Source organism: Erythranthe guttata, chromosome 7, assembly GCF_056151865.1.
Source record: "Erythranthe guttata isolate IM_541 chromosome 7, IM_541, whole genome shotgun sequence".
NCBI classification, from domain to species: Eukaryota; Viridiplantae; Streptophyta; class Magnoliopsida; order Lamiales; family Phrymaceae; genus Erythranthe; species Erythranthe guttata.
This window is the reverse complement of record NC_142539.1, coordinates 5,342,501-5,355,120: the sequence shown is the minus strand read 5'-3', so window position 1 is coordinate 5,355,120 and position 12,620 is coordinate 5,342,501. Positions and strand designations below refer to the sequence as shown.

Genomic DNA, 12,620 nt, shown 5'->3' with positions numbered 1-12,620 from the left:
GAAAGCACCCCGTTTTTTTTCCATACGTAAGTAGTAGTTGTATACTACCATTTTGCAAATGGTAATATTAAATGGTAGAAGCGCATTCGTTTTAGGCATTCGAGGTGTGCTTGCTTTAGTTGAACGTTTTTTTAAGAATGGCCATGTTGCCCAAAGGTTTGATCGAAACTGTCTAAACCAAATATCCTTTTCCTTTCTCGTTTTTTACAATCCTTTTCGTACCATTCGTTACACAAATAAAAAATAACATTACATAAGCAAAACATCATTGCATAAACCATTACAAAATCAGCAGTTGCATTCTCTTTTATATAATAAATTATATTTCTTCGTCATTACAGTCAGATACAGTAACAATGGTTTTACATTATTATGTTCATAGTAAATAAACATGGGTAAATTACAACCACCCCTGAGGTATGGATAGTTACATCTACCCCCTTCAACTATGATTTTTTCTTACACCTCCACCCTTATGGTGCCAAATTCAACATAATCATCTAGATTTCGTGGAATGTGGTCTAGTTTGTACTCGTTTTGTGTAAAATACAGTTTCTCATGCACCACAATCTAATATATACAAGTCAAAAAACACATACTATGATCATCTTGCTTCAAAATGTGGAGTTTGAATGGGAACAGAATGGGTAAAAGTGATAATATTCCAAATAATCTAGAAGATTCCACTAAATTTGAAACGCAAGGATGAACGTGTAAGAAGATTTATAGTTGAAGGGAGTGGTTGTAATTACCCAAACATAAGGGGTTTTTCGTAATTTGACCATACCTCAGGGCGTGGTTGTAATTTATCACAAACTATTTAACTAAGCAACTATTGAAGGACATTTTTTGAAACAAATTCTTACGAAACCAGCACTTGCATTATCTTTCCTAGAATAAATAATTAACCAAATTATAAACTTCAACCAATATTGGAGGTTCTTTTTTCCCACAAAATCAAGTCAACAGAAACCATTAAAGTAAAATATTTAAGAATAAACTATTTAATATATCAACTATTCTAACATGCTTCATTTTAAATCCAACTATTCAAAAATTATCTATTTTATAATATACAAATTTCCAAGATAAGCTATTTTGCAAAATTTATTTTTTCATAATCAACTATTTTGACTAACTACCTAAGAACCATCAATGTAACATTCAACTATTTCTAATTTAGCTACTTACAGAAACAACTATTTACAAAAATCAACTATTTCAAAATATATTAATTTCCAATATAAGCTAGTTCAAAATCAACATTTTCACAATCAGCCGTTTCTAATGATTTATTTATACAAACATCTATGCCACATTCAACTATTTCTAAAATTAGCTAATTTAATAGCAACTGGTTTACAAAATAGTTTATTTACAGCTTATTACACATAAGCGAAGAACAATCAACACAAACACCAAATAGTATTTTTGCTTCAAAACATGTTATGTGGTATTGTCTGAACATGTTGTACATTATGTCGACTAATTCTCGCAAGAAAAACAGATTAATTACTTGTATCGGTTTGCCGAATGTCGTTCAATGCGTTTGTCCTACGTTCTCCTGGTCAGAAAAAGAGAGAAGATAAAACAAACACATTTGTAGATTATGTTTTTTGGTAGAATCAAAGATAGGATGTTAATGAACATGACTATTTTAATTGGGATACTTACTACTCTTATACATCGTTTTCATTAACCAATTACGGTGTGTTGTTGTCCACAAATTCAAGAATTTCGCTGATTTTGTAGCTTCGGCAACTATTTTTTTGCCTTAGAAAATGTCACAAATGAGTTAATTTCACACATTTTGGATATGAAGTTTAAAGTTTAGGAAGGAACTCGAATGTTTCGGCCATAAATTATGTCATGGATACATTTAAGCGATTTAGAGTTGGCAGGTGGGAGTTTATGGAAAAATTTGGGAAGCGAGATTTTGGGGATCTAATCTTATACGATTGCATCGATCTCAATTTGCGGATTTTGCGTGTATTTTGTTTAATAAAAACTTGGCTTCCAGAAGGCTATTTTCGGGAATCATTAAAATAATGAGTTTTCTACTAATAATTGAAATATGGCTGGATCCCCTCTTATTAAAAAAACGCTAGAGGGGGTTATAGCTAATAGACCCATAAATAAAACATGTAATTCTGAAAAATAAAAACGATTTTTTTTTTCAATAAACTAGAAATATTCATAAATTAGAAAAGACGGTGAAACTAAGCTTTCGACGTAGTTATTGGCATCAGTCTCAACATTAAATTTAAGAGTATAAGAATCAACCATATCAACTCGAGACGTATGCAACACACCATATCCATTGTAAGCAACCGCATCCGGTCAACCTTAACCATAACATGCACGTGAGTCCACACGCTATCTCATGATAAAGTGTCCAAACACTAATCCAAGATCCCGTCTCTCCATACTTTTTCATAACCCAAGCATCAGTATCTCCGAAATTTTCTTTGTCATAACTAGTGAAACTAAATAGCCTCCCAAACCACGCAACCGTGTGGTGGATAATGAGTACAAACCAGAAAGTTTTGCGGGCGACCTATAATTTCGTATTTCTCCTCTGACAAATCAAGAGCAGCGATATTTCATTTACCACTATTGTTGTATTTAATCAGTCAATGCAACTTTCCGTTGATAAACTTTTTGTTACCATTGAACATAAACCCCTTGTCGAAATTCTCGATTTTTTTCCAAGAACCGGTCCTCGAACTGTATATCTTTGTGGTGGTCGAAAGGTGCTTCATGTATGAGAAGAAAATGAAGACAATTTTATATTCATCATACTCTAACCTATATAAGAAAGATCTGTGACGAATGTTCATCATACTCTAACCCATATAAGAAAGATCTCTGATGAGATGATTTGACAGTTGGTCATCATGATTGTTGATTAGTAAGTGTCAAATCATAAAAAAAAATGATATATAGATAATCACTGGGACTCACACTTCGAGTTCAAAATCAATGCTCCAAGTGATTTAGTTATTGATGATCGATGACTCTCGTAGCTTAGCTGTTCGTCAACGATGATCCAACCTGTTAATCCAGTTCAAATTTTTTTTGTGTGCGGATTTTAACACCAATATCCCATTCATTTTTTTTCAAAACGCTACATCTATGTTAGTGACTATCTCTCAATCTTAATTTGGAAAAATGGGGGAAATCCCCTTACTACATTAATTAATCGTAATCCATATTTGCCCCTTTATGAAGAAACGGGAAATTTCTAATTATGAGCGAGGAGACCCCGATATTTTTTCATCCAAATTATATACTTGATTGCCATAACAATCCATATTTGATGTCAATTATGATAACATATTAATTTTAATCACAACCCTGTATATTTTCTCATCATTTAACCGTCTTCCTTTATTGTCTTCTCATTTCTCACAAACGACTTGCAGAAGATCTGGGAAGTCGTTACATCTTAAAAACAAAGGAGTATCTCCTTTGAACGGTCGCCAAAAATTATAGTCCCGTGTTTGAAGATTTTATTGTTGCTCCTTCAAGATTTCTTTTTCATTATACTAGTTTAAGACATTTATAGTCCACAACAATATCGACGATCACATGTAGTCATCTAATAAAATGATGTTTCACAATCTTCTATTGAAGTTTGTATAGATGGTTGATGTTGTTGTTGTACATATTTTTTGTTTTTGATTGTGATTGAAGAATCAGAGAAGGGAAATGATAAATTGATTAGCCAACTAGACATTAATAAAGTTAACTGATTCAAAAATTACGGTCGACTACAAACTTTTCACAGTTAACACTGAAATAGTAGAATACTAAATAATTGATGAAAGAAATTATAGCTGACTACATATATAATGAAAAAATACAGTTGAGTGCGAAATTAATGAAGAAATTGTAAAAAAAAGTAAAATATTTTGATTCATTTTAGAAAAAAAGTTTTAATTTGTTATAAAAAAAACAAAGACATAATATTATCTTGTTGTAATGAAAAAAAATCCTCCAAATTGTAAACAAAACCTCAAATAGTCAAAAAATTTTCTTCATCTTTAGTCTTCACTCTTCACCAATCACCCCAAAATTCGCCCAAAATCTCAAATCCCAAACCCACAAGCAGAAAAGTAAAAAAGAAAATAATAAATATTAAGTGAAATTCCAGAAATACCCTCCAAATAATAGCTATTATGCAGAATGCATAGTTAAGTTTATCTCTCCATTCTCTACGCTTTCCCGCACTCTATTTTCCCCCTTTCCGATAAAATTACGTCCCCAATTTCACCGACGCTGAATTAGGGTTCGGCCATTCCTGCAAAAAAATTGCCCAATTCATGGCCGATCGTCCCGTTAATACGGCCACCAGCAGCAATCTGGCGGTTGCGCCGGCACCCAAGCCGATATGGATGAAGCAAGCCGAGGAAGCCAAGCTGAAGAGCGAAGCCGAGAAGGCCGCCGCAGCTAAAGCCGCATTCGAAGCCACCTTCAATGCCCAACCCCAGCAGCTCGCTCTACCTTCCATTGCGGAGTCATCTTCCTCCGACTCCGACTCCGACGACGAGAGATCGTCTGAGAGGGAACGCTCGGTGGGCCCGGTGGACCCCTCGAAGTGCACGGCGCAGGGCGCCGGGATTGCCGGCGGGACCGCGTGCGCGGGGGCCACTTTTATGGTGGTGACGAAGGACGCCGATGGGGGAAAGGTGGTCCGAGGTGGGGCCCAGGTGAGGGTTCGCGTGTCGCCCGGTGTGGGTGTTGGTGGAACTGAGCAGGAAGGGGTTGTGAAGGATATGGGAGATGGAAGCTACAGTGTGACTTACGTTGTGCCTAAGAGAGGGAATTATATGGTGAATGTTGAGTGCAATGGGAAGCCGATTATGGGAAGTCCGTTTCCTGTATTCTTTAGTGCAGGTCAGATTCTTATTTCTTTTTCTTTTTTTTTAAATTTGGTTGTTACTGTGTGTGTGTGTGTGTGATATGTTTGTTTGTTTGATAATCAACAGATAGTGCATGTATTGATGTATGCTTGATGTATAAACATTTAGCTAAATGCATATTATTGATCGTAGATGAAATTATCCGATGAACTTGTGTTGAGTAATGCGTAGCTTTGATAATCATAAGAAATAGAGTAGAGTATAATTTTATGTCAGGAGAAGCGGATAACTGAAAATTGATGTGATAATTTATAGTTTATGGTCTACTTTGCATTTCTCTACTAGAAGTACCTTCTCTTGGAGCGCATGTGTATGGACATATGTATCGGTGCCAATGCGTGTATTCATATGTTGACGTTGGTGCTATACTCTGATTAATTAGCATAGATAACTATATGTTGAAACTGGAAAGGCGCACAGTGGTTTTGCTTTTGTTTGGTGATTGTTTGTTCACTGGTCTCATGGAAACTGTTCAGATGGATGTCTAGAGGAAACTTTAGGATACATGCACATATGCTAGGAGTGGATCAGTTCTTGATGCATTGATGATATGTTAGATGTGAATGTCTCGGTTTGTTTAGTTACATTGAAGTGTTCGCCTGTTCAATGATAGTACGGCATAGTCAACTGCTTTGAAGTTTGTCAGTGGCGTATGATGTGGGTGGGGGGTGTGATTTCACTCACGGTGCATTGATGTATGTTGGATAAAAACATAGCTGATACCAGAAGATATTGTTGTGTGGCTTTGTTTGTTCGTGTCTGGTTTTGGTAGTTTATAGAAATTGGTGAATCAACATTGATTTTGTGGTCTAACTATACACTTCAGACTGACCTAAAACTAATTTATATTCAGAAATAATACTTGATCGAGTAAGTTCTATTGAAAAGAAACTGGGTGTACATTTTTTCCCCCGTGCGAATTTATTGGTTTTGGGTAGTGGTTGATAGATCTGCGGGATTTAGGATAATATTTCTTATATATACTGAAAGATTTAGGTGCTTATGCTCCTAGAATGTCATTGTTGTGTCAATTGGCTGCGGTGATGTCAGAGCCTGCTTTACTGGATAATTGGGTTTACGATGGTACATATACGCCGTGTAATAGATCCTTCTTTTTTCATCATATCATGTAGATCAATTTATTAAAAAATGTGAAATAATTTTGTATGAGGCCCTCATACGATTTTGGATTTGCCAAGCATGTATGCCAAGTAGGTTCTTCATTCTGTGTTACAGGTATGCCTTTGTGGTCAATATATTGTATGGTTGCCCCCTGTTATGTTGCACCAAATACCCAGTCCTTTGTACTGGTTCATGGCTAAGAAGATTTAACACAACTATCTGAGTCTGATTTTCTCTCAATTTGGTTTATCTTCACAATTGAGTGTTTTTGTGTGCGTCATATTTTTTTGTTTCTTGCTCTGTCTTTTGTCGGCTATAGCTATCGTCTATTGAGTATTTAACAAAGTATCATATGTATCAATATTATGCTTTAATACTCTCGACACATTTTTTATATATACTATTTTCTGGACACTTCTAACGCATTATTTTGATTATGTCTAGTTCTTCGGTGATTTAAATATTTTTATTAGATGTTGAGGTTCTTTATGAAACATAGATAGAATTTCCGACCTAATGTGAATAGTTTCTACGTCGATAATACATCAGAAGTACCTATTAGTTTTCCTCAGTATTTGAACAGCATCATTTCATTTTACTTAAGAAAGAACTTTTTTTGAGCAATCACTTTGGTTTCAAGAGTTTTAAACGTTGCGTTTCTGTTGTTCAGGTACTCCCACTGGTGGGCTTCTTGGCATAGCTCCACCAGCTTCATATCCTAATTTAATTAACCAGACCATGCCCAATATGCCAAATTATTCGGGTTCTGTATCTGGTGCTTTCCCAGGGTTGCTTGGAATGATTCCAGGTGTTGTTAATGGAGCATCAGGTGGAGTGGTTTTACCTGGAATGGGGTCATCTTTAGGAGAAATGTGTCGAGAATACCTTAATGGGCGGTGTGCAAGTACTGATTGCAAGTTTAATCACCCCCCTCATAATCTGCTCATGACTGCAATAGCTGCCACCACTACAATGGGAACTCTCAGTCAAGTGCCAATGGCACCTTCTGCTGCTGCCATGGCAGCTGCCCAGGCAATTGTTGCTGCTCAAGCCCTTCAAGCGCATGCTCAAGCTCAGTCAAATAAAGACTCATACGGTAAGACTAAATTATAAATTTTTTGTCGCACTTCATCTTTGATAGCAAATAACATGACTTGGTTCAGTTATATTTTCGAGCCTTTCTACTAGAACATCAATGTCAATGTGGAATAATAGTCAAATTGCATGCGTTTTTGAATTTTGGACTCATATGTTGTGTTTCACTGGTTCCTCAACAACTTTGAACAGTTTTAATTAGTTGTGCTTGCTATCTCCCAGGTTTAGGTAATAGTGAGAGGAATGCTGATTCACTTAAAAAAATGGTACAAGTTAGTAATCTCAGCCCTCTGCTTACAGTGGATCAGTTGAAACAGCTCTTTGGCTTTTGTGGCACTGTTGTGGAATGCATCATTACCGATTCTAAACATTTTGCTTATATCGAATACTTGAAAGCGGAAGAAGCCACTTCTGCTTTGGCACTGAACAACATGGATGTTGGCGGTCGTCCATTGAACGTCGAAATGGCTAAGTCACTTCCGCCAAGACCCATTTTGAATTCTCCATTAGGTTCGTCGTCTTTGCCAATGGTGATGCAGCAAGCTGTTGCTATGCAGCAAATGCAATTCCAGCAGGCTCTCCTGATGCAGCAAACATTGACAGCACAACAGGCAGCTAATAGAGCTGCGACAATGAAGTCTGCAACAGATTTAGCTGCAGCCAGAGCTGCTGAAATAAGTAAGAAGTTGCAAGCTGATGGCCTGGTTATTGAAGTAAAGGATTCTGATAGAAAATCAAGGTTCGTTGCGATTTTTTTGTTGCATTCTTGAATAATACTGTTTAAGGAAATATTTATTAGTGCCATTGATGTGAATTTGCCTGAGTTCTTAAGATACATAAACTAGTTATATTATTTAGCATTTAGTTTGAAATGGAAACAAATGCCGCTATCCAAAATCATAAACTATGTGTATATTTTTGTGCAGCTTGCCTTTTTCTGTCAGACCTTCAGCTGGGGTGTTTCCGTCCATCTTGTTATGTTGGGATAGTTTGTTTGACTTGTCTTTGGTGTATAAATGAGTTCCATTTCAAGATTGGTAAATATGTGTTGGATGAGGATAAAGATAACATTGTACATGCTCAATATTTCATTTACAGTTCGTTATTCAGCGCAATAGACATGTTTTTTTTTTTTTTTTTTTCCATAATTTGTTCTGCCCTTGCATCACCCTGATCAACAAAAAGATAACTATAATTGGCTGGTTTTTAAATCAAAATGTTCAAGATTCTTCTTTTTGTGCATTTCCGCCGGCATTTTGTGTTTTAACAAAGAAGTAAACGCTATGTTACTATACATCAAAACTTGTACCGAAAGTTTTTACCCCCTTATCTGCCTGGGTCCATTTTTTTTTCCTCGGTCCCTTTTCTTTGAGTTGTGAAGTCTGAGCAGGAAACTTTTTGGTCCCAGAATTATGCTTTATTTAGCTAGTTTTTCCAAGTCATCTTTAAATTGACAAGCAATGATGTTTCAGGTCACCATCTCCAACTCGTGCCAAGTCAAAATCCAGGTCAAGGTCCAAATCAGTGTCTCCCATCAAGTACCGTCCTAGACGGAGGTCTCGCTCATATTCGCCTCCTCGTCGAAACCGAGACTACAGATCAAGATCGCCTGTGAGATCTCGGTATCACTCAAGTTATGAGAAAGAAAGAAGATACTATAGGGAAAGTAGGGATGTCAGTGACAGAAATAGGAGGCGAGACATCGGTAGATCACATGATAATGTTTCACCTGTTTCCAGGAGAAAGAGGAGCAGGAGTGTGAGCCCTCGAACCAAGAGGTCACGTAAAGATGATTCAGGCACATCAAGACGTCGTCGGGAAAGTCCAATCGAGAAAACAAGGAAATCATCTCGCCCTGATTCAAGATCTCCTCAACGTCATAGGAGGAGGTCTTCATCTTCAGGAGATGAGGCAGATAGATCAAAGCAGCATAGAAACCACTCTTTGTCAAGGTCTGATGAAGTTAAACATCATTCTAGTGATAAGAAAGACAGCATGAAGGAAGAAAAGTCCAAGAGTCGAAATAGGAGACGCTCTAGATCCAATTCGGTGGAGGATCGAAATGGAAGAAGATCTCCTCCCCCAAGAGTTGTGGAGGAAAGCAAATCTAGACACAAAAGACGATCCAGGTCCAGATCTCCGGTAGATAAGCATCAGTCAAGTGAGAAATATGAAAGGAGCAAAGAGGATAAATCAAGAAATCGGGTTAAAAGGCGCTCAAGGTCTAGGTCAACTGATGGGAAACATCGGAGAGGCAGTAAGGCATCTCGGCAGCGTTCAGATGAACACAAGTCAAAACATAGGAAGCGCTCTCGGTCAAAGTCTACAGAAAATGATAATAATTTGAATGATATTGTACCTGTTGAAAGCAAAGATGAAGCATCTCTGGAGCGTTCAGATGAACACAAGTCAAAAGATGGGAAGCGCTCTCCTTCAAACTCTGCAGAAAATGATAATGATTTAAACGATTTTTTACCTGTTGAAAGCAAAGATAAAGCATTAGAGGCTGAAAATGACAGATCTGTCACATCTGATGATGTCTATGTGGACAGGTTGAACGAGTCGATGCATGTGAGGGATAACGAGGCTGGAAGTGATAGTGATTAAAAGTAATGCCAAAGTCAGTGGAATGATATTAAGGGCTTTATGTGTCGATGTTTGACTAGAGATCAGTTGAAAGGCTACCCCAGAATCGGGCCTTCTGTTTTCATGGTCAAGATGATTAGGTGGTCCATCACTCTTCAAATGATAAAAGTACTCTGTTTGTTTCTTTTGCAGGTTTGACGCTGAATAGATTACATTGGGGTCTGGAGCTGTGCTTAATTTGGTTAGAGCAATTCAAGAAGTGTTTCTGCCAATCTCAGATCCAACCATGGAATGTTTTTTTCCTGAACTGTTTAATCAATGTATACTGGATTATAACCTCTCTGTCAGTAATTAGTTGAATTCTTGTTTGTCATATCATTTTGTCTGCTAATTGTTGTCAATTTATATTTGATAATTGTGTTATTTCTGTATCTTTCCCTAAGATGCAACCTTTTCCTTTATCTCAATTTTTTTATGAATTGTCTCATCACTCTGTTGAGTTTCGGTTGTTTGGAAACCTGCGCTGAAGATGCCACCCTCGCCCTTAATGTCGAATGTCATTTTGTTTTGATGAATTTTATGCTTGTTTGAGTAAATAAATGCATTCGCTTAGGAATAAGATGAAGACAGCATATCTAGAGTTTAATGTGCTTGAATGAGTTTTGTCTAATGAGCTCATGGGGAGTCATTGCCAGGATTTGATAGTTTTCTCTGATATGGTTAATAATAAGTTGCATTCAATTTGAATTTATTGGTTTCGTGAGCCTGTTACATTCCATAAAGCTGCAGGTTTATGGGATGCTTTTTTCTTGGTGCTCGTTCAGATGAATTTGGCATGATTGTCTACATCTGATTATGTATGAAAGGTATGCCACTGTAGATTTTGGTAATCTAACGGCAGTTTGACTGTTGAGGTGCAATATATTTGAATTGATAATGTTGGCTATAATTTGGAACTTTGCTTTAGAGGATAAAATTTTAAGCTTCGCTATAATTGCATTGTGTTTCATATGCTCTTCTCCTCATCTTTGTATTTTTCTTTTTTTTTTTCCTTCTTTTTTTTTTCTTCATTTTTTTTTTCGTTTTCTCCTACCCTTTTTTCTTTTCCTTTCCCTCTTCTTGAAAATTGTTTGGTTAGGCAAGGTTCTCTAAAAGATGATTCCAAGTCAGATGTTGGCGAGTTGGTTGATTAGTTTCTTGGTTCTTTTGCTACAGGTAACATCTCTCTTGTTTAATGGTTAGATTCTGGTCAGATTCTTGAAATATACAAATGAGAGAACTGTCTACCGGTTGTCACTGCTGAAAATAGTGTAGCGATGATTTGTTCTTCAGTTTTTAGCTTTGCTTTATTCACCACTTCTTTGAGAATGCGAACATAGATTTTGTGTTCCCTTTGTACTTGTTGTTCATGCTGTGATATATGTTCTCTATGTTGCATGTCAGCGATAGTTTTATAGGAAGTTTCTGTTTATTTGTCATCATTCGGGGCTCCAAATGTTGAATCTAGTGACCAGCAACCATCATGCGAATTTATTGACTTTAAAACTAGATTTTTTTTCTTTCTAAACTTCAAAGCTAGATAGAGAGTGACGCTCGTCAAATCATTTTCGATAATAATTTTAGAAACTGAAAATGTTGGCTGTCAATCTTATGCATAGAAACAGAACATCAGAAATAGTCGGATATGTATTGGATAGAGATATGGTGACACGTTATCTTGTGATATAGTCGAAACATTCAATCTTATGCATAGAAACAGAACATAAAAAATAGTCGGATATGTATTAGATATAGATATGGTGACACGCTTATCTTGTGATATAGTCGAAACATTCAATTGTTCATAAGAAATATATTACTTTTATCTTTTCTGTGTACTTAAGTTATGATGTTAAGTATAGTAGTGATAAAAGAAACAATCATATACCATTGAAGTGTTCATAGGAGCAAGACCAAATTAAAAGACTTTTGTACGCCTTCCCGACATATGTTAGCTAATGCAATGTGTATCTGGAATATTGTCCTTACAGAAATTGCATTATTTATGTCTGCTAATGTGTGCTACACTGTTTCGTGTTTGCATTCTATAGAATAGGTTATGTATAAGCTTGTCGAATACTTGATGGTTGTGTGCATTAATTTAAAGTCTTTTGTGAATAGTGCACACTACTAAAATATCTACCATAAAACAAAATTTTGGTTGCCAGAAAATGCATTGCCTGCAAATTATAATATTCTTCTAGCAGCAGGTTTGTCTAGACACAAGGTTTAATTTATATTAGAACTATGTTCATGAAATTCATAGGTGTAATTTCTGTATGATTGTTATTTTGTCAAGCAATACTAATAATGCGTTATGGCATTAGTATGCCCACATTATTAGATTTCCGACTCTTATAACAGAGGCGGTGTTGCTTCATTAGTGAGTTAACTGTTCTCCTGCACATTTTACGTGCTCTTTTTTCTTTTTATTGCGCTTTTGTTTTCACTTTTTGATAGGCAATGCTGGATATTAGTGAATAGGCGGCTGAATTCCGGTTGGGATATGGTGCATATATTAAGTTTAATATTTTTTAAGCTCTTTTTCACTCCCTTCAAATCCCAACTTTCTTCCGTTTTTTTTTTCTTTTTCTTTTTTGAAAATTTTATTTGCGCAAGGATGCATTACTGGAGAAGATCTTGGGCAACAACCAATGGGTGTTCTTAATGCTTTTATCGTTAGCTTCTCGATACGAATAGTTTATGTTTGATTCAATTTCTGATATATGTGAGCTGTGCATGTGTTTTAGTCAATAGTGACGAGGTAGAACATAAGATTTCACGATCTATTGTTTATAGGTTTATTGTACAACACCAGATATTACTCGTTGTGCCGTTCCAAGTATATATACA

General features: G+C 36.2%; 1 protein-coding gene across 3 annotated transcripts in view; it reads left to right on the top strand.

Annotated features, from left to right (window-relative positions):
- The first annotated feature begins 4,042 nt into the window (after nt 1–4,042).
- The window catches only part of LOC105964678 (RNA recognition motif (RRM)-containing protein), an 8,763-nt gene continuing 185 nt past the window's right edge, over nt 4,043–12,620 (top strand). Inside the window, exons 1-7 of one of the 3 annotated variants that reach the window (XR_016032163.1) lie at nt 4,043–4,899; nt 6,718–7,143; nt 7,365–7,881; nt 8,615–10,048; nt 10,518–10,594; nt 10,867–10,943; nt 12,387–12,620. The exon at nt 12,387–12,620 is cut by the window's right edge and continues 185 nt beyond it. Coding sequence is in view for 1 of the 3 variants with exons in the window: in XM_088820816.1 (XP_088676942.1) it covers nt 4,326–4,899; nt 6,718–7,143; nt 7,365–7,881; nt 8,615–9,749 (2,652 nt within the window). In the remaining 2 variants the exon portion in view is untranslated. Of the gene's footprint in view, nt 4,900–6,717; nt 7,144–7,364; nt 7,882–8,614; nt 10,102–10,517; nt 10,595–10,866 lie in introns of those variants that run through there. The other 2 variants (XR_016032161.1, XM_088820816.1) reach the window with 2 other exon arrangements.